General features: G+C 36.4%; 1 protein-coding gene across 3 annotated transcripts in view; it reads right to left on the bottom strand.

The window, feature by feature from the left end:
• Positions 1 to 899: 899 nt before the first annotated feature.
• Positions 900 to 22,592, bottom strand: part of LOC136038602 (anoctamin-10-like) — a 206,980-nt gene continuing 185,287 nt past the window's right edge. For all 3 annotated transcript variants that reach the window (XM_065721810.1, XM_065721812.1, XM_065721811.1), the window contains 3 exons: positions 15,213 to 15,404; positions 8,686 to 8,934; positions 900 to 2,000 (listed from right to left, as the gene is read on the bottom strand). In XM_065721810.1, the coding sequence (XP_065577882.1) occupies positions 1,953 to 2,000; positions 8,686 to 8,934; positions 15,213 to 15,404 (489 nt within the window). In that variant the 3' untranslated portion in view covers positions 900 to 1,952. The remainder of the gene's footprint in view (positions 2,001 to 8,685; positions 8,935 to 15,212; positions 15,405 to 22,592) is intronic.

Raw genomic sequence — 22,592 nt, 5'->3', positions numbered from 1 at the left:
TTAAGCCCATCACTATCATCAAAAATTAAAAAAATACCCTTGGCAGCAAATAACTCAAAGAAAATTAATTATTTCTTCACAAAATATTAGTCATTTATGTTGGGCTTAAAATAAGCCACTGATCATATGAATTCATTGTTAGAACTGAATAGCTTGTGATGAAAAGATGGCGATTGATAATGGAATTAGTATCAAGGACAACCATGATCTGGGATAAGGTCAGTGCAATTAGATTTCAAAGGACTTTTCCCAACCATAATCAAACCAAACTGATATATCCTATGTCTTTCTCCACAAGGAATAGCAATCCATAAAACAATTTGATACAATATTTCTCAGAAATTTTTCAAGTATTTTTGGAAATTCGTGGGAATTAAAATTTTGAAGCGAAAAACTCTACTAAATAAAAGCTTCATTTGGTTCCCAAACCTAACAATTTACCATCAGTAGTATTTTTATCACTTGAATAGTCTTGAAAACAAGTTGAAATTAGTTAATAGTGTAAACAAAATATCATTCTAGCGGCAATTACGAAATAAATCCAACAAAAATCTAGAGCCCCTAAAAATTTTGAAATTTGATTGATGCTTGCCAACACAGTTATGACGGGAATATTTTACATTGACATCCTTCTTCTGGTTTCTCACAGACCCAATCCGTCCAAATCCGTATGTCGTCCGACGTTCAGTACTGCGTTATGACGTTTCACCCATGCGTTGAAATATTCAAAGTGTCTTGTTGACACATGCAGTAAATAGCCTAGCTTAAAAATGTAAATGAAATTTCTTGTGTGTGAGATATAAAATAAACCTTGTGTGAGAAAAATATAAAGAGGAAAAAATGTGTGAAAAAAGGGGAACCAATGGTTAAGAAAAAACATGCTAAATTAAAGTACCAAATTGACATATCAATAATTTATTTTATTACACTTTATACAGTTAGATAGAAGGAAGCACAGTCGTTAAACTTTTGACAATCACTATAGGAAGATTTTCAATATCAGTGGTTAAAAACCTATACACTGCCAAATATGTTAGTTAAAAAAAAATTAAAAGATAAAGAAAGAAAAAGAGAGAAAAAAGAGAAAGGGAGAAAGAGAGAGAGGGGGGGGGAGAGAAAGAGAAAGTCTTTATATTAACCTGATAATTTTAGCTTAATACCCTTAGCCGTTCCGAATATATCGCAGATATGCCTTTTGAACAAACTCACAAACTCTGCTTCGGGAAGGATTGCTACAAACATCATAGAAACTAAAGAGTCCACCGTGAATTTCATAGAACCAAAGGTTTCACAAAACTCTTATAATTTAACACAAAAATGTACCAAAAGCGAAGCCGTTAAAACCAAACTATTTCGCACTTTGGTTCATTAGTTTTCCTGTGCATATTTCAAAGAAGGAAAGTTAAATCCCACCTGATTGGTTCGGCTGTGTGAAACTTTTAGCCAGTAAAAAAAATAGAATATCTTGTAATCATTCAAAAAGTTTTTACATTTTTCAAAGTTGGTCCCTCCATTTCTCTATAGCAAGAGTAGCAACAACAATAGCAAGAAAACCAGATGAAAAAGTATTTATGAAGCATCTGTGTGCCCATTACAAAAAGTGCAATATTATCTCAGTCTTTTTTTTTAAATGAACTATTAAGGGAGACAAACTTCGCTATTCCCTGGTTGTATTTAAGAAAGCACATTTACTTCATAAGAAGATGGGGAGGCCACCCAGGGGTAGGACAAAAACCTCTCTCTCTCACTACTTCATCTAATTTTGTTTAGCAGTATAAATTTTGATTTGGCAGCGAAGAGACCAAACGTGATAGGAATAAACCTAATTTAACATCGGGGCATTGATATCACTCAAAATCACTGGAAAAATCTTAAAACAAAGATACTTAAGGCATAGTTAAATCTTAATTCGGAAGGTTATGGCTGAACAGCAGACTTTTCAGATTTTTAGTTTAGATATCACAGGGTTTCGAAAGACGTTTCTCCAAATCACTATGTACCTGAAAGAAAAGAAAATGGATTTAAAAACTATGGTAGTAAATATCTTTGAAGAGAATACTCCAGCCTAAACTACCCTTACCCAGTCTCAAAACATATAAAATCTACTATTGATTTTAAATCTTTGTAAGGTGATCTATACGAGATAAAAACATGTCCTGATACTTAGATAGAAAATTTTAAAGCAGTAGAAATAATTCTCTGAATCGAAGATTCTCTATCCTTATTCCCTCTTCACCTTAAAAAATGGATAATGCAAGAGGTTTGATAATCTTCAACTCAGGGAAATTCGAGTTTCACCTTATCCTTATGTAACAAAAACCTCAATTGGATCCCATTCTCTGGAGGAAGAAAGCTGGTAGCAACACTTCATTCAAATCACCTTCTTCCATCTAGCTCTACTATTCTTCTAAATTCTAAAGTTTCTGCTACTTCATCTGAATAAATATACCAACAAAACTAGGAAAATGAAAGCCGAAGCCGGTACTTCTTCATCCTTAGAGCTGCCGACCTTACCACCTTAAACCAAAGGAGGGAAAGACCTTGCTATCACTTTGCGAGGCCCTTCGTTTCCAACAGCCGCACTGATTACATTTACAGAAGCCCACAAGGCCCCATCTCCCCTGCTTAGCCCCCCAGCTGTCCCAAACGTCAGTTAAAGACAAGTTATTGACTCCAGTCAGTTAAAGGTTTGAGGTAGGATCGACGGCTGTTTTCTAGAAGTAGACTAATTTACCTCCTTCTGTAGAGCTTTCTCGGGCTGTGTCCACCAGTGTTTAACTGACAAGACAGACATGAAGGTAGACGGCTCGGTCCAATTACCTTGAGGTTGATACACCAAAAACGTTGGTTGAGTACTTGAAGCACAGCTTAGTTAGACGTCTCATTTCGATTTGGAACGATCTTAATAAAGACGCTTTCCCAAAAAATATTCTCTCTTGAATCCTTCAAAAGAAGATTCGATTTTTATTTGAAACTTCATGACGGCGCGATGTAAAAGAATAGCGGCAAATGAGATAAGAGTATCAGATGCGGGGGATTTAGAAATAAAAACAATAGTAATAACTATACTATACTCTTCCTATGTCACTGAGCAATGCACAACGCATCCACTACTCCAAATATTCTAGGGTGCCCAAAAGTTTCCTCGTGAATTCTTCCACATCTCTACGCTAACACTTGAAGAATAAAATTTTCATTCAGGGAAATCCAGGGAAATGCAAACTTTTAGAAGATAGTAGAAGCACTGGCAGTAGTCCCCTGGTATCAATTGCTATTTTTCATATTCTCACAATTAACCTATATTTGTTTTTATTTTTTAATTGACATCTTGATTGCATTGGCAATGTCAACTGTTCTTTTCCGTTCCTTTGCTCTTCCTCTACTACTGCTACTAACAACTCACCGCAGTACCAAGCCACCTGAGGCCAACACAGCTACGCACGCTCTTACTACATCTCAATCTATTCAAAGTCTCCCGCTTTACAGCCTTCCAGGAAGTTCTCATTTCCTTTAAATCTTTCTTCGTGACATCTTCCCACACCAGATGAGGACGCCTTCCTTTCCGTTCAGCCCTAGACGGTTGGCCGAAAAAGACAATCTTCGGCAATCTCTCATCTTTCATCCGCAAAACGTGACCTAGCCATCTCAACCTTTTTTTCATTATAACCCTAGAAAGTGGTATTTAACCACATTTTTCGTACAGCCTACTCTTTGAAATGCGGTCCGTCTGCCGGGTACCCAGAACAATCCATAGCGATATCTCTGGATAACATCTAGCAAATCTTCATCCGCTTTTCGGAGTGCCCATGCTTCAGAGCCATATTTGACCACTGTCATCACTGTACCTTCCAATATTCTAATCTTGGTTTGCAGACTTATCCTCTTATTTTTCCAAACTTTTTTTAACTGTGAAAAAACACCCTGCGCCTTGGCTATTCTACATTACACATATTTACTGCTCCCGCCATCTTTACTAATAATACTACCAAGGTAAGCAAAGCTGCCAACCTGATCAATCTTTTCATTACCCAACGTCACCTTTTCATCTTCACTTATTCCTAGCCTTAGTGACTTAATCTTCTTAACGTTAATTTTCAAACCTTTTCTAGCACCCTGAACTCCTAAAACCTCTTGAAATTCATTCATTTTGCTCACACTTTCATCTAGGACGCTTAAATAACCAGCACAATCTAGCCAGGAGAGTTTTTCCTCCCCATTTGATTCTGTGGTCTCCCATTGCCTTTCCTGTACTCCTTAAGACAAAGTCCATCAAACTGATCCGTATAGAGGGGGGTAGAACGCAATCCTACTTAACTCTTGATTTAATACAGAACCAGCAGCTAACCTCACTTCCTACCTTGATCGCAGCAGTATTAGTCTCGTACGCAGCACTAAACACTTTAATGTATTTGTCTGGTATACCATATAACGATAAGACCTTTGCTAAAGCACTTCTATCAATAGAATCGAACGCTTTCTCATAATCCATATAATTGGGGAGCAAAGGTGTTTGACAACTAAGGCACTTCTCAATTATTAACCTAAGACTGAAAATTTGATCAACACATCCTCTACCTTTTCTAAAACTGCACTGTTCTTCTCTTAAAACTTTATCTACAGCATCACTCAGTCTAAAAAGTATCATATTACTATGTGATTTGCTATCTGCAGAGACCAAACTAATGCCTCGATAATTACGAGACTCACTCTTATCACCTTTCTTATAGAGTAGCTTAATTAAGGTTTTCCTAAAATCACTAGGTACTTCCCCTTTTTCAAAAATAATATTCTTGATCTTCAGTAACTTATTTCTAACCCCAGAGCCACCATATTTAAGAAACTCATTTACCACATTATCAGCACCTGGAACCTTATAATTTTTTAATCCTTTTAGTACTGTCGCTAATTCTTTCTCACAAAACAATTCTTCCTTCACATCCAAGGTATCACAAACCTTTTCATTTTCCTCTATATCTTTTCTTGCAACTGTATCTCGGTTTAGCGCGTTCTCAAAATGTTCCACCCATCTCTCTTTAACTCTTCCTTATCACTAATTGTGACTCCGCTTCTATCCTTAACTGGGACAAGTCCGGTTGATTACTCCCTCTCAACTTATTAACATACCAATATAATACTTTACTATTATGCCGTCTAGCTCTATCTCCCAGATCCTCGGCAATTTTATCCATAGCCTCCACTTTACACCTCCTTAGTTCATATTTTAGTGCTTTCTCCACTTTCTTTACGTTCCTATTGTTTTCATATGGTCTATCACTTAGATAATTCTTGTACAAACCCCTTCTCCTCTCTATTAAGCATCAAGCTTTTTCACTAATATTCCAAGCTGCAGTCTTAACTCTCTTTCTAAGACACCATCAGCAACTTCACAAATAGTTTTTCTAAAATTATGCTAACCATCTTCCACATTGTCAAATTTTAAACTCTCAAGTTTAATATTCAACTGTTCCTGCAAAGTTTATCTTAATTCTTATCCTGGAGTCTACCAACATAATAACTTCCCGGTAGTTAATTACCCTTCCAAAATTTCAGCTTTAATTAACCCTGGACACTACTAGATGGTGATCTTTACTTTTAACATGAATAAAAGCACTCCTATATACCCTAGTATCTTGTATTGATGTTGCCAGTCTTCGGCTTAGAAGAACATAATCAATAAGGATTGCTGTCTTACCATCATATTGATACCATGTCAACGTATGGGGGCATTTTATGACCAAACACCGTATTGGTTATAACTAGATTGTTATACTGACGAAATTGCAAAAGTCTGTAGCCATTACTGTTTTCTTTTCCTCCACTGAATTTACCTAGGCTAGGATACCATCTATCCCTATTTCTACCGACTTGGGTGTTAAAATCTCCTAGTAAAAACACCATATTTCTACCTGGTGCTCTGTGTATTTGCTCTTGTTATTGTAAGTAAAATTAATCTGTGTCGCTGACTCACGTCAGTCGGTTCAACAGGGAAAATCTTACTATAACTGATACCCTGAGATTTTAGGCATAAAATGAGCAATCAGTCTTCTATTAGTAATGCCTTTCCAGCCTAAATAAGACTTAGCAGCTTCCTTATTCATTGTGAGCCCTACTCCCTGTCTATGTACCCGATCCTTCCTGCCTGAGCAGACACATTCTATAGCACTTCATTTCATGCTCCCTACCCCCTGGAATATGAGTTTCTGAGACTCCTGATAAGTCCAGTTCGAATCGTCTGAATTTTTAAGTCAAAATGTCGATGCGAAAGTCATTTTTTAACGTCGTAACATTTCAAGCTCCAATTTTCATGTTCATTAAATCATTGAAACTATTTAGACTTAGAAAAATCTTCTCAAAAAAAGAAAAAATATCTTCTCAAGTTACACCGAAACACTTAGGGCCGGACAGCAGGAAGTCCCTGGGACCTTTCGTATGAATGGAGGGTGTGTACAATCCTGGGCCCATCTTGTTCACAACATGTTTTTCAGCACTTGGTGACACTCTTCTATCGACAAGGGTTGAAATCCTGCACAGATGGTCCCAAGCCTATTACCTCCGGCTCATTATATATTTGTGCCTACAAATATTATGCTACTACGTGGAGAAAACCCATAGTAGATAAATTAACTAGGAAGAGATTTTTGGCCAGAAAACGCCCGTCCAAATAGACCATGGCCAGAAGAATTATTCATTAATCAGAATCCCGTTCGAATCCTGTGTCGTTTACTAGGCTATAATTTCCTCGAGGGGCACCAGCTATAAAAAAGGGGTTTAAAAATAAGAAATTAAGAGAAGAGGAAAAAAAAGATGAAAAGAGAGGAGAATCGAAAAAGCAGAATGAAAAAACATCTAACTTCGGAAAAAAGGAGTTTTAAAAGAAATTATAATAGCTTAAGGAAGCAAGTAGCTGAACCGCTGCATATAGACTCAATGGCAATTACGCAAATTTAGTATAAAAATCAACAAAATTAATAAATAAGAGAAACACAAAAACGCCAACTTCCAGGTTAGATAATTTTGCTTTGTAAGAGACACCTTTACTTTCGTGTTTTAATGCATCACGTTTTCGAAGCGCCCGACATGAGACACACATTAGACAATGTAAATTAAGGTAATTAGATCTATGTATGAGAATTATATTACTGCGATTAAGATGGTAATCAAATTTAGTAGTTGATTCAGTTTAGATTTAGTAGTTAAGCAGGGTTATACTTAGTACCGTTTAGGGACGACTAGAGCCATCCTAGCTGAGTGGTTAGCGTGCTAGACTTCAGACCCTTTTGTCCGTGAGGACAAGGGTTCGAGTCCTGGTGTTGCTGGTTATTTCGTTTTAACGGAGATCAGTGGTATGACTCTGCAAGATCAGCCAAAGTCAATCAAGCTCTAAATGGGTACGTGGAGAAATCTGTGAAGGGTAAACAGGAAGGGTATAAGAAAGCACAGAATGGCTGCCCATCCCCAGTGCACTTCCTCGCTGAAGAGCCATGAAATGGAGACCAGCATCGCCGGTGGGGATTGTAAATCCAATGCAGCATTCTTTACTTTTTGGCCATTTTATAATTCATTTTGACGGACTTGATCCGATGGCATACGACAAAAGCTGTGAGACAACACGGTATTGAGAAGGTAAAACTCTCGTAAACTTAAAATATGAAGATGATTTGTGCTGCATCCCCATGGGATTTCCCCAAGAATTGGGGACACAAGTCCTAAGTTTGGGTGACTTTCAGCCCTGACTTCGAGTGCCCCAAGTGAAAAAGAAGGGGAACGAATACATTTTTGGAGAGTTTAAGAGTCTGAGGTAGGAGTCGGACGTAGGAGGTGACCAAAGGAGGAAGGACACCTACAATAACTAACATTTCTGTAACTGGGTCTCCATTACATTAGAGTTACATACGGCAAGCCTTTCGTCCAAACTAGCGGCAGCTTAAGGTGCAAGAATAAGTGCGAAATTAATCTTAAGAAAATATAGTTTCTTAAATGAAGAAAAAAGTGATGAAGAAGTGATGCTAGGTACCGAAACTATCAAACTACAACACAGCTTGGCTTGCCTTGTGAGTACGGAAAGTGAACGCAGTGAAGACGTAAAAAGCAGTAAAATCAAGGTTTTTCGACTAGTTCAATCTATTTTCTTTCATAATATTTGGTTTTTCAGATATTAGGAGGTTTCTCTTCTTCCAACGAATGAACTACTTATTTTTAAAAACAATCTACATTTTAATAACAATCGAAATCGCAAAGCACACTTTCTAATTTGTCCGATCTCCTCTAACACTTATGCTGAGAAACAAACCGTCTTTCGATTTATTAGAACCAAATTTGTTATGTTTTCTCATTAGAATTAACCAAATATGTCTAATATTTGGCGAAACTTCAGTTAAAAAAACTTGTTTTTTTTTATTTAATTTCTAGCATTAGACAAATATGTCTAATGCTAATTTTTTACTTGTAGACTTCTATGCAAAATTAGAATCAAGCAAATAATTTCAGCTCAAAACCACTATATAAATTTACCCACTCAAAACTTAATTCATAAAAAGGGTTGGCCCCCCTCATAATATATTCCAAAATACATACTTGGATTACACTGACTTTTATTCAATGATTGCTATTTTTATCCTGCGAGTTCAATTTCAACCTTGAGACTTCAATGTTCACCTTTAAAAGACTTTGTCTAAATTTACTTACTCTTTCCTCCAGCTTCCTTCTTATTTCATGTTCAGACCTTGCCATTGATTGTCTCACCCACAATGGCACATTTGGTATAACCATTGCAAGTACTAACTGAAGAGCAAGAATCAAGTGCTCAACACCAGCCCAAAGGAGGAGCCATGACGTTTCTGACCAGTCAGAAAACGAGCTTCTAAGAGATGGTGATAGATAAAGGAGGCCACAGTTCGTTAGGACAGAGAGAGCACCCAAAAACTGTAAAGCTGGCTGAAAGTAGTGACAATAATTTGGGATTTGCAGAATTTACTGCACATTAATTAAAAAATGGAAGATTATATGATTATATATAAACTTTATAAAGTATATTATTACTAACAGCTCATAGCAGGAACAAGTTGCCTCTGCAATTTAAGACAACTGTGAAACTACCCCCCCCCTCTCAATTCTATTTACACCTTTCGTCTTTTCTTCCTCTCAGGTTTTTGGCAATTTTTTAACAAATTTTACGTCACTTTTTATATATCTTTCGTTAAATTCTCAACGCACAAGGAGTGGAAATACTAATCTGTCTTGAATTCTTTGTGACAAGCCCTCTACATCCTTTTTCTTTTAGTTTTTCTTCCAAACCAAATTTGAAGTTGTCCTTATTTAGTCCCAGAAATGAAAAAAAATAAGCGAGAAAAATGGGTTTATTTAAATAAAGTTGTGGCAAACAATAAAAGACAAACAAACATTAATTGATAAAAAACCGAACATTTCAACTCAAATCCGGGAGCCTTTATCAACGGGAAAAAAAGGAAAAAAAGGAATTAAATCATCTAAAGAAAAAGGCAAAAAAACAACACACAAGAGAAAAAAAAACAAAGAAACAAAAGACAAAAAAGTAAATAAAACTCACTTTTAACTTCCAAAATACTGCGAAACTGTAATCACAGAAAAGAAACCGAAAATATCTAGAAGAGCAGATATTTCTCCTTATTACATTCAGACTGGTACTGCTTTATTTAAATAAACCCGTTTTTCTAGCTTTATTTTTCTTAGATGGAAAAGCACTGTGATCTAATAAATTATTTATTCCCACAAACCATAATCAGTACAGAGTTACCCTGCTAGGTTAGCCTTTAATTTATACACCTAAACGCGTACCTACAACTATCTCCCACTCTCTCCTCTACCCTTCACTTTATCCTTCCAAAACATCTGAAGATAACAAGGTCAAGCTAGAAACGTGAAACTCCTTAATATCAGTTTGAAATTATGTAAAATTTAGCTTTAAAAAAACGTAAGGTAAAAAAAATAGTCCCCCCCCCAAAAAAAAAGGCGGCATAAAACAATTCTGAGAAGCGCCTTGCTGTCAACCAAAGGGAGCAAAGCAAACTAAGGGACGTGGTTTTAGGCTCATATTTACGACGGCTGAAAGCCAAAGCCTGTTAGTGAGGAAGATCAAGATCCGACCGAGTAGCGACAGGCAGGCAAAAGCTGGCAAAACCAGTTCTTTTATTATACAGGCATAAAAATATGTAATATTTCATCAACATATAAAAAAAAATATCTTCAGCACTATAAATCTACAAAACAAGCTCACATATATGAGCCCATGATAACATTTTTATTTTTAGAATTATGTAAAATGAACACTTTACTTAAAACACAAAACCCAAACAGAAAAAGACAGGATCTTGTTCTAGAAGTAAAAAATTAAGTAGGTTCGACAAAATAAAACGCAAATTAATTAAAGGATCTCAAATGTATTTCACCAGATAAAATATCTTCAGTATACAATTTAAACACTTTCAAAAAGTATTGAAAAAAATTGCTTCAGTAACCTCGAAGGAATTAAATGCGACTTATTGGTCTTATGTACCGTAATATCAGTACCTAGTAACATTAAATTTTAAACTCTGAAAACGTACTTTAGCATTATCGAAAATAAAGTATTAATTAACGAAAATAGGAACACGGGAGATCCAATTACAGCTGCCCATAGCATGATGAATCTCAAGTAATGATGGGACTTTATAAAGTTAGTTCAATCTGGAGTTCTGAAGCATCAAAGTCACTTATTGGATTTTGGGCTCATGCGGCAGAAATTGTACCAAATGAAACAAAATTACGCAATTTAAAACATCATTATCCTGAAACCTTTGTTTTCCGTTGTTACAGCGATAGCTATAACCTAGTAAAAGACGAACATGGCCCGTAGTAACCAAAAAAGTAGCCTGATACCCCTAAATTGGTGCCACATCGAAACACAAAGTACACCAATAGAATTGCCTTGGCCAAAAACTCTATTCAGGAAACTTGGTCCCTTGGCTGGAACAAAAAGGAAAATCCAATGGCTTGAAAAAGAAGGAAAATCCCTTTTTTTGCATGAAAAGCATCTTTTTTCGTTTTCTTTTTTCCTCCACAGCTAGCAGGGGACTGGAACACCATAGAGAACTGTTCAAGGGCTTTATCCATGCCCTAGGGGAGTTAACGCAGTTAAACTGTTTTACAACAACAAAACAGCTTAACCCGTCGTTGCTGCAATCTCAAATGAAAGAAAATCCAAGTAAAATTCCCTTCCCCCAGAAAATTCCCCTTACGAAAAATTACCCCTTGCGCAAAGTATTACGAAAAACTTCCCCTACGCTGAAAATCTCCCCAGAGAGTTCCCCCTCTCAAATAAACCTCGGCAGAACAATTTTATCCCTCCCACGGAAATTCTTACCTTGTAAATCTCACTGACAATTCTCCATCGAAAATCTTCCCCACGTGGAAAATGACGATCGTTTTTTGTTTTATTTTTTTTCTTTAAAGGTATTAAAAAATAAGGTTAGGATTGTTACCTTACCCGGGGCGTTGTTAGATAATTAATATCCATGACATCCATCAAGTATTTGTCTTCGGGGATCTCTAATTTCAGTCAGTGCAAAAAAGTATTAAGAGGGCCTTAGGGGGATGAGCGGAGATTTTATACCTAAATCCTTTACAAAACTGTACTCAACAGTTTCTTAAAGCTTATTGGCAATCAGATGAAAAGTAAAGTAATGCATACAGGAAAAATACATAAAGACACAAGACATACATTATCATATAGAAACAGATTTCCAACATTATTAATATAGATGGAAAGGAAACCATAGAAAATCAAAAATAGACTTAGGGAGTATCGCGGAAATCAAAGGAAATCGAAGAAATAAAAAAAAAGTCTCCTGTGTAAATGTTTGATCAAATTTGAATGAAGGACATTTTTTGGGTGGGGCATTATTTAGGGAGGACACAGATTCTGCATATCAACCAGTTCGTAGTACAAACCGTAAGTAAGGAGCGACGCGGCTAAATAGTAGGCTATCTGAAACTCTAATAAACCAAATTTTGATGCCAATAAATATATAAAAAGAATCTGCTTATTATGCTGATTCTAAATATTTAAGTTTCACTGATTTTAGTATTGCTCGTATAGGGCTAAGAGCCTGAAAAAATTTGTCTGATTTTCAAAAAACGGAGAAAACACCCGCCCCCCTATCAGTCAAAGAATCTTTATGAGAATCATACCATCAGATTCAGCGTATCAGAAAACCCTAATTTAGGTTTCAAGCTCCTATCTGAAAAATATAGAATTTTGTATTTTTGCCAAAAGAAAGATCACAGATGCGTGTATGTTTTTTTTTCAGGGGTAATTGCACATCGACCAAATGGTCCTAGAACACTGGGAGAGGACCCATTCAAACGTAAATTGAAAGTTCTAGTGTCCTTTTAAGTAACCGAAAAATCTGAGGGCAACTAGGCCCATCCCATGCTCCGATAAAAATTTTGAGATAACCAATTTGCTTAAAATAGTTGAAAGGATCAATGACCAAAGCTTTGGAGATAACATGATCCCCCAGAGCCCCTGGCAAAAGCTCTTTAAGATGCACAAATTTTCCCACTGTTTACGTATAGTATTTGTCATTGGGAAGTATGCATTCATTTTTCGGAGGGGAGGGGGGATTTTCTACTGTTTTTTTTCCACTGGGAGTTTCCCATGAGAGGAGAGGGGTTCCAGGGTGTAGAATTTTCAGTGGATATTTTACACTGAGGGAACTTTCTGGAATCTTTATACGAAATAATTTTTGTCTTGTTTCCTATTTCCCAACTCGATTTTAACTGTGGAGATGTTAAGGGTAATTGTCGAGGGTCACATCTCACCAAAATTGAATTGTGTAGCGTATGTTTTTCTATGGGGAATAAATTAAAAAACAATAAGAAATTAAATGAAAAAAAACAATATATTTTTTAACTGAAAGTAAGAAGTAATATTAAAAATTAGAACGACCAGAAATTAGAGCGTAAATAAGGGGGTTGCGCCCTATTGAACGCCACGCTCTTTACGATAAAGTTTGAATTTTGTCCCATTTCCTTAAGAGAAACTCCTGAAACACAAGGGTCGTTTAATTAGAACAAAAAGAAGCATTTTAAAAATACTAAAATTGTATCGTGAAGAGCGCGGTGTTGAGGAGGGAGCGACCCCCCTCATAAACGAAACAATTTCTGATCGTTTTAAGTTTTAATATTGCTCCTTACTTTTAGTTGATTTTTTTTCTTTAATTACAGACACAAAACAAAGGGTGTGCTCATTTATCTGCTTATCTACCTCTCATTCTTCTAGCATATTTGCATCTAAACTATCGAAGCCCGAAATTCAACTTGGCTCCCAAATGAAATACAAGACTTGAAAATGCCAAGGCAGCTTGTCATCAGTGTCAGCAGATTTTTCATAGATAGATAGATAGATAGATAGATAAGTGTATTTCAAAAACCCGTGGGACATATACACACAAAAATATAAATAAATACCACACAAGCAAGGAAATTAACAACAGTACGAACACGCACAAAAAAACAGAATTCAACGCAAAAAGTACCTAATCTAACTACAAAAGAAATTAATCATATAAAACTTTTTCTTCTTATTAAAGATTTATCTATATATACTCCCAATCGAAATATTGTGGTTGGGTTACTATTTTGTAGAATACCCGGAAGCATCAATTAATCCCATGCAAATAAATTTCCCGTAAATCCAAGAGCACCGGGCATTTCCGGAGAAAATGATCCAAGTCTTCATCATCATCTTTACAAAGGGGACAAACATACCGCCTATCAGGACCAACTATCATTTTATTTTTGTCGAACGTTTTTTGCCTGTTCTGGATTGGAAAACAATTTGCCCTAAGCTGAATCCAACGACGTAGAATCATAGCCGGTAAATTAAATTTAAAATAAACTTCCTCCCCAAAACTAGGTTTTGCCTGATTATAATGTTGTAGGGTTGTAGAATCAAGAACCAGCCCTTGCCAATGCTGAATTTCCTGACTCTCTAATATAAATCGTACCTGGCTTTCTAAATTTGTTGGTACATCGTGAAAGCAAAGACCATTATTCTAGAAATAAGGCATTCCTACTTTTTCTAGTAATGATTTAATTTGGGATGGCCACGAGGTTTTTAAACCACATTTCAACATCTCTTCATATGCCACTCTTGCTAGTCTATCTTCATTACTCTTAGTTAACTTCAACCAGAATCTAAGCATTAAAATATACCTACGTAGCTTTAAAGAAAACAGGCCCATATCACCTTTCAGAATCTGTGAATGAGTTGTCTGATGTAGACCAAACACTTTTTTATAATACTGGAGCTGAAGGGACTCCAGTTGCTGCACCGTTTCTCCACCCCATATCTCTGCTCCATATTCTATCACGGGTAAAATTTTTGTGTTAAATATTCTTTTCTGCATAATCCCCATTATCGTCGGGTTTCTAAATATAGCTGACATGGCCACCCTACCTCTCTTAATTATTTCATCAAAATTGACTCCTTAGGCTTCCATTTTCCAATAAGATAAAGCCTAAATATTTTATTCTTTTACTTATACATAGTTCCTTATTATTAAATTTAAATGTATATTTTTTCATCGTCCCCAACCTTCCTTTTTTTAAACAACTTCGCTCTTTTCAGTATTCAGCCTTAGCTTTTTTATATGCAAATATTCTTCTATGAGATTCAAAAGAGTCTGTAGATCTTGCGGTTTATTAGCCACCAAAGCAATATCATCAGCAAATAATAAGAGAGATAGTTTTTGAGTCCCTAGGCTAACTTTCGGAGCCCATCTATTCTCTAGAAAATTAACAACATCATTAATAAAAATATTAAACAACTTAGGTGAAAGGGTGCTGCCCTGTTTTACTCCCCGCTTAATATCAAAAAGCTTCGAAAACCTATTACCAACTTGAATGATTCCACTATCACAAGTATACATGCTCACTATCAATTTAACTATTGAATGGGGAAGGCCAATATTTAGCATGGCATCCTTCAATAACTCTCTGTCGACACTATCAAAAGCATTATGGAGATCCAGAAATCCCACATAAAGACAAGTTTTACCCTTTCCATATTTATCTATTAATACCTTTAAAATAAACACACTATCTGTCGTCCCATACCCTGTCCTGAAATCAAACAAATCATATAATATGACAAACAAAGTATGAAACTCTAATTACGTTTGATAAATTAATACCTGCCACGCTCCAATGTGTCTAACTTTCATAGATGGTGGTCTTTGGAATACTTTGCACATCTTAAAGGCGTCAGCACGTATTTCTAACAAGTTATTCAATAAGGCTAAAATACCGGCCATTGGGTATACAGCAGAGAAGAGAAAAACGTAGCCAAACTGTATAAACAGCTCTAAATAATCTTCAATTGTGCCCTGAAATTGAAATAATAAATTAAAAAAGATTTCAATTGCCTCTGCGTTAAATTCTTCAATAGGACTGATTCACCAGCAACTTTAAGAAAGACAAAAACATAACCAAACTGCATAAATAGCTCCAAATAATCTAAATTATGTCCACAGTTAACGCCTTATTTCATTGATCCGTAAAGTCTGTGAAATCCTAAACATCTTTTTTTTTTTGTTGAAATTCAACCTCAATGTGTATTATACTTTCCCAAAGAGTTTAATTTGAGGAAATGATCTATTTTTTTTATATCTTTCATATCTTTTTTATATCCTTCATATTAAAAAATCCAGTAATGTGAATATATGTGTGGAATTTGCTCAAAAGGTAAAGGAGATCATCGCGATATTTTTAATACATATTTTTTAGTACATATCCAACAGATGACGGTGACTAGCATTTTATCCATCAAGATCGAAACGCATGGGTAAAAAAGAAATTCCATACCGTTAACAGTCAGACTAATTACCTTGAATATTTTGGAAATATGTTCGCCAAGTCATAGGGACTGTAAATTTACGTGGCAGGGGCAGGGGCTCCTGGAAGGGATTTTCAAAGCTTGCCCCTTTTTTACGATTGGGCTGAAATTTTATTGGAAGGTAGCCTCTAATTTTGACGTACCTAAAAATCGCTAAAGTAAAAAAAAGAACACTACTACCTAAAAGGCTGTTTTTTTTTTCATGTGAAGATAAGTCAAATAAAAACATCCTGCAAAAATATAAAAAAACCGTAAACCGTACAAATACAAGAAAAATTGGAAGATCTAAAGCTCGAGCAAAGCGAGGGTCATAAGGACTGGCAAGCAGGACTTTTGCTAGGTAAAAGGAGTCGTTAACGAGTCAGTAAGTGATCTATCAAAATGAACTAAATTCAATGTATTGATTTCAGTCAGATATAGAAAGAAAATTAGCTACTGCTACTACTACTACTACTACTACTACTACTACTACTACTACTACTACTACTACTACTACTACTACTACTACTACTACTACTACTACTACTACTACTACCACTACTACTACTACCAACAACTCACAGCAACACCAAACCAGATGAGGCCAACATAGCTGCATAGGCTCCTGCTTCATCCCTATCTACAAACAGATTCCCTCTTTATCCCTTTCAAGAAGCTCCAATTTCCTTAAAATCCTTTCTTAAGACCTCTTCCCCACCCCATTTGAAAATGACCTTTTTTCCGTTTGGCCCAAGATGGATGGTCAAAAAGGGCGATATTTGGTAATCTGTCGTCCTTCATTCGCAAAATGTGTCCATCTTATTATAGCCCATGTTATCTGTCAATCCCTTTTATCTTATTATAGCCCTAGAAAGTATGATAGAACCACATTTTTTGTACAGCTTACTGTTTGAAATACGGTTAGCATTCAATGCGAGCCTGGTTTTCCTCTTATTTCTTAGAGAGAATTCAATTAACGATACAGAGGAGAATAGCAAAAGACCACATTTCGAAATAGTGCAGGTCGAATCATGGGCAGCAACAAATAGAATTGCTCCAGGACAGGGCATTCACACTTTCTTTCAGGAATGGGGAAATTAGCAACGAACAAATTGAAGGATAGGAATTTAAGGAATACTATACTAAATATGGAAAACATCTAACCAATCTTTCTCCTTCTCCTGAAGCGCTCACATTTCAGAACCACAGTTGACCATTGTCTTCACCGTAGCTTCCTATATTCTAACCTTGATTCACAGACGGATCTTTCTATCTTTACAAACCTTTTCCAATCATGAACAAGAGCTAAGAGCTCATATGGCACTTGTGACGAGGCGAGAAGAGCTAAGAGCCAAGAGATCATATGGTATGAGCTCTAACAAAATTCTATGAATCAATAGATTGATTTAAAAAGGAAAATAAGAGGCTTAATACCAGTCAGGATTTAAAATAAGAGCTCTGAGTCACGATGTCCTTCTAAATATCAAAATTCATTAAGATCCGATCACCCACTCGTAAGTTATAAATACCTAATTTTTTCTAATTTTTCCTCTCCCTTTAGCCCCCCAGATGGTCGAATCTGGGAAACGACTTTATCAAGTCAAATTGTGCAGCTCCCTGACACGCCTATCAATTTTCATCATCCTAGCACGTCCAGAAGCACCAAACTCGCCAAATCACTGAACCCCTCCCCCCAACTCCCCCAAAGAGAGCGAATCCAGTACGATTCTGTCAATCACGTATCAACGACATTTGTTTATTCTATCCACCAAGCTTCATCCCGATTCCTACACTCCAAGTGTTTTTCCAAGATTTCCCCATCCAACTCCCCCCAATGTCAAACGATCTGGTCGGGATTTGAAATAAGAGCTCTTAGACATGAATTCTTTCTAAAAATCAAATTTCATTAAGATCCGATCATCTATTCGTAAGATGAAAATACCCCAATTTTCACATTTTCCAGGAATTCCAGTTTCCCCTTCCAACTCCCCCCAACGTCACGGGATCTGGTCGGAATTTAAAATAAGAACTTTAAAGCACAAGATCCTTCTAAATACCAAATTTCATTAAGATCAGGTCACCCTTTCGTAAGTTACAAATACCTCAATTTTCAAAATCAACCCCCTCCAATTCCACCAAAGAGAGCAGATCCGGTCCGGTTATGTCAGTCACGTATCTTAGACAGGTTTTTATTCTTCCCATCCAGTTTCATCCTGATCTCACCGCTTTAAGTATTTTCTAAGATTTCCGGTCCCCCCAACTGCCCCCCCCCCCCCCAATTACGCTTGATCCGGTTGAGATTTAAAATAAGAGATCTGAGTTACGAGGTCCTTCTAAATATGAAGTTTCATGAAGATCCGATCACTCCTTCGTAAGTTAAAAATACGTCATTTTTCTTATTTTTCAGAATTAACCCCCCCTCCCAATAGATACGATCCGTTCCAATTATGTAAATCACGTATGTAAGACTTCTGCTTATTTTTCCCACCAAGTTTCATCCCGATCCCTCCAATCTAAGCGTTTTCCATGATTTTAGGTTACCCCACCCCAAACTTCCCCTAACGTCACCAGATCCAGTCAGGATTTAAAATAAGAGCTTTGAGACACGATATCCTTCTAAATTTCAAATTTCATTGAGATCCGATAACCCGTTCGTAAGTTAGAAATACCTCATTTTTTCTAATTTTTCAGAATTAACCCCCCCCCCCCAACTATCCCAAAGAGATCGGATCCGTTCCGTTTATGTCAATCATGTACCTAGCACTTGTGTTTATTTTTTTCACCAAGTTTCATCCTGATCCCTCCACTCTAAGTGTTTTCCAAGTTTAAAGTTTCCCCCTCCCAACTCCCCCCCAATGTCACCAGATCCGGCCGAGATTTAAAATAAGAGGTCTAAGACACGATATCCTTCTAAACATCAAATTTCATTGAGATCCGATCACCCGTTCGTAAGTTAAAAATACCTCATTTTTTCTAATTTTTCAGAATTACCCCCCCCCCCCCAACTACCCCAAAGAGAGCGGATTCGTTCCGATTATGTCAATCATGTATCTGGGACTTGTGCTTATTTTTCCCATCAAGTTTCATCCCGATCCCTCCACTCTAAGTGTTTTCCAAGATTTTAGGTTTCCCCCCTCCAACTCCCCCCAATGTCATCAGATCCGGTCGGGACTCAAAATAAGAGCTCTGAGACACAATATCATTCCAAACATCAAATTTCATTAAGATCCCATCACCCATTCATAAGTTAAAAATACTTCATTTTTCTATTTTTTCCGAATTAACCGACCCCCCACTCCCCCCCCCCAGATGGTCAAATTGGGAAAACAACTATTTCTAATTTAAGCTGGTCCCGTCCCTGATACGCCTGCCAAATTTCATCGTCCTAGCTTACCTGGAAGTGCCTAAAGTAGCAAAACCGGGACCGACAGACAGACAGACCGACAGACAGACCGACAGAATTGGCGATTGCTATATGTCACTTGGTTAATACCAAGTGCAATAAAAACCACCCTTGGCATTGTCTATTCTACTTTCTAGATCTTCACTAAATTAACTATCTTTACCGATAATACCACTTCAGTAAGTGAAGCTGATGTTAAAGCTGATGTAAGCAGATGGTACTCACTCAGGTATGGTAAGGTTTTTTTAACAAAAAAAAAAGACAATGAAAATAGGACTTTTTTAGCACTGAGAAGCCGATTAGTCCTGGTTGAATGCAATTCAACGTATGATTGAAGGAAATGTGACCCCTGTGACGTCTAAAGATCGTAAAGATCTATTACACCATCCTTCTCCAACGGATATGAACATTCTACCAAGATATGCTAATATTGATCAATGACAAAGTATATTAGACACACTGTAAACTATTGTGAAACGAAAGGAAATAAGTTTCAGATTCATCGCTACATTTTAAAGTAATCTTTAACTTGTTTGTATAAAGTCTTTTCTTTCTAGAATTTCACAAGCAAACATAACCAAGACTGATCAACTGGTATAGACTAAGACTAGCTGTTTGTTATTAGCATTAAAGAGTGACCGTTTAAAAATGTAGCAAATATCTCTTATGATTTTCAGAACATTATGCACAGCCCTATTGCAGCTCGGTTTCAAAATTGAAACTACTGGAACACCAGCATGCACAATGCCTTTTGAGAGCGGAGTGGATAAAACCATGGGTGTTGACACAAATATACACCTGCATGTGCAACGCATTGTGACAGTGAAGTGGATAAAACTGTGGTTCTTGGTCCATGGTTTCCGGGTTCGATCCCCTATGTCGCAAGGAAAGATGACTGATTTGCTATATTTACATGTAAGTGTTGTCCTGTGGCAGCGCAGTGGGTTTGACCTCATATTAGTAATACGAGACCCAGGGTTCGACCCCAACTGCTGAAACACATTGCAGGGCTGACGCATGGATCTTAGTAGTCAAAGAGCGTCATTAATCCAATACTTGCATGTAAAACTTTAGAGAGCTATAAAATAATTGGAAACAAGTTGCTTTTTCTTCCACAAGTAGTTGACATGGTAAGATGTTGAAGTCAAAAGAGAAACAATTGACCATCATTATTTAGTGTGGGACAGACTAAAACATCACAGAAGGAATTATTGGCTATACCCACGAGCGCAATTGTAACTGAGAATAGAGATCAAAATATTAACCCCCTGGCTAGCACCCAATTATCCAAGTTTCCATTTTCTGTTAGGAATGAAGATACTGTAACGTAACTAGAATACTTGATCCACGTGGATACAAGTCGATGCCTCAAATTAAGCTTGTAATACCAATCAGCCCACCTCATATGCCTTAAATATAGCGACATGAGAAGAAGACTGGGTCTAAGTTCTCAAAAGAAGCAAAAATTCAGACAAAATATCTTTATTTACACCTAAAATGTAAAATTTAGTTGTTTTTCACTGTTTTTGTTTTTAAAAAATTTTCAATTGAGTTATCATAGCATTTGTTTTGTTTCTTTTAATTTTTTTCCTTTCACTCAGCCACATGAAATAAAAACTATTTTTTTTCACTTGAAATTGTCCTACTTATAAAAAGAAAGAGAATGTAAAAAAAATGCCGTTGACGGGACCTATAGACCAAGACAGCTACTTGAAAGTTTTTTTTAATAAATGTCCCTTCTAAAACAACTAGAAACCAGAACCAAAAATATTCTCTGGATACAAATAAACAATCAAATACTAGGCGAGGACGAAATGTTCTACTCAGTAAAAAGACCTCATAGATAAATTTAAGGCAAAAACTTTATACACGCAAATGATGTGTGTCTTTCAAGACAAGCAAATCAATAAATGAAATTATTACCTTAAAATACAGAATAATTCTTGAGCGTAAAGAAAAAAAGAAATATGCAACCATAGCCCAGGGTTGCACAGTCAGCAAGCAGTTACAATTCCTTCTGCAAAGAAATCACAATCACGACAAAAACCAAACTCAGGATTGTGACATTGTGTATATTCTTATGTCGTCAAAATAACATTCTTGTTAAAAAAAATATTTCATGATTTTCATAATTATGATTAACTCCAGCCCCTATATTCGATGTTCCTTTAGTGGAAAGTTCTTTATTATTCAGTTGCAGGTACAAAATATTTATATTTTGACACATGTCAATCATAAAAACATTGACACATGTTAGATCTAATTACTTGTTATTTTTCTAATTTGATATTCTAATTAACTTCCATTTTTCTAATTAATTAAGTCAAATAAATTCTTTTGTTTTCTAAAATAGTTTTTTTTTTAGAAATGTAACGTCTAAACTTAATGCATATACACAGCCAAATAAAATCCAGTACTAACGAAGTTCCCGTGATATGTTTGAATTTGTTGCTTTGGTATAGGTCTGCGGGTTGTGCTTTGTGGTCATCCACAACATTTTTACAGTCTTCACGGCAAGAGGATTCAGCTCAAAGTATTAAAACTAGGGGGAAAGCAGAAACAAACAACTGTAGATATCTTTAAAGCTTTGAAGCATCTATGCTAAATCCAGGGTGATTGTGGTTGAGTTTGATTCTTTGCTGTTAATGGGATAAAGCTTCTGCATTACTTTGAGGTTATTTTCATATTGATTTCTACACTCTAGAGATATATTTTTAGCTAAGGAGAATTTGAGAGACCTTCTCAAATTCCTAATAGAGGTCTTTTTCTCTGGATGTTTTTATCAGCGCCATCTTTTTCTCATATGGACTAGCTCGCCATCTACATCGCCTTTTTCATATAGCAATATTTTTGTGGCTTTTCATATAGCGCCGGTCTATAGTTGCCAAGTATCTATCTTCCAAAAGTCCGCAGATTAATTACACTGAGTCGTTTATCTTTTACATTTGGAGAAACCTTTCATTAAGTGCCATTCATTAAGTGCTGATTTTTTCTCAGAACAAGCAGAAGAGGGGAAGGAGCCCCCCGGAAGTGCCGTATTGTACCCGCCGGTATTCAGTTACCCGTAAATTGCGGGGAATAGGTGAGGGGGTCCTTACGCTTCCTTTGTTCCTGGGTAATTTCAGTAACTTGGGTATTCATTCAGTGCTTGGTGCGTGGATTTGAAATAGACTTTCTTCAGATTATTATTAACCTGTCCTATAGGTAGCGACTTGTGCTTGCTGGCGAACTGATTGTGGAATAGTGAAACAACAGTATACACGAGCTTTCTGAGAAATGGCTGGTGATCCATGTCTC

This window comes from Artemia franciscana, chromosome 18, assembly GCF_032884065.1.
Source record: "Artemia franciscana chromosome 18, ASM3288406v1, whole genome shotgun sequence".
Lineage (NCBI taxonomy): Eukaryota > Metazoa > Arthropoda > Branchiopoda > Anostraca > Artemiidae > Artemia > Artemia franciscana.
This window is presented reverse-complemented; position numbering and strand designations above follow the sequence as displayed.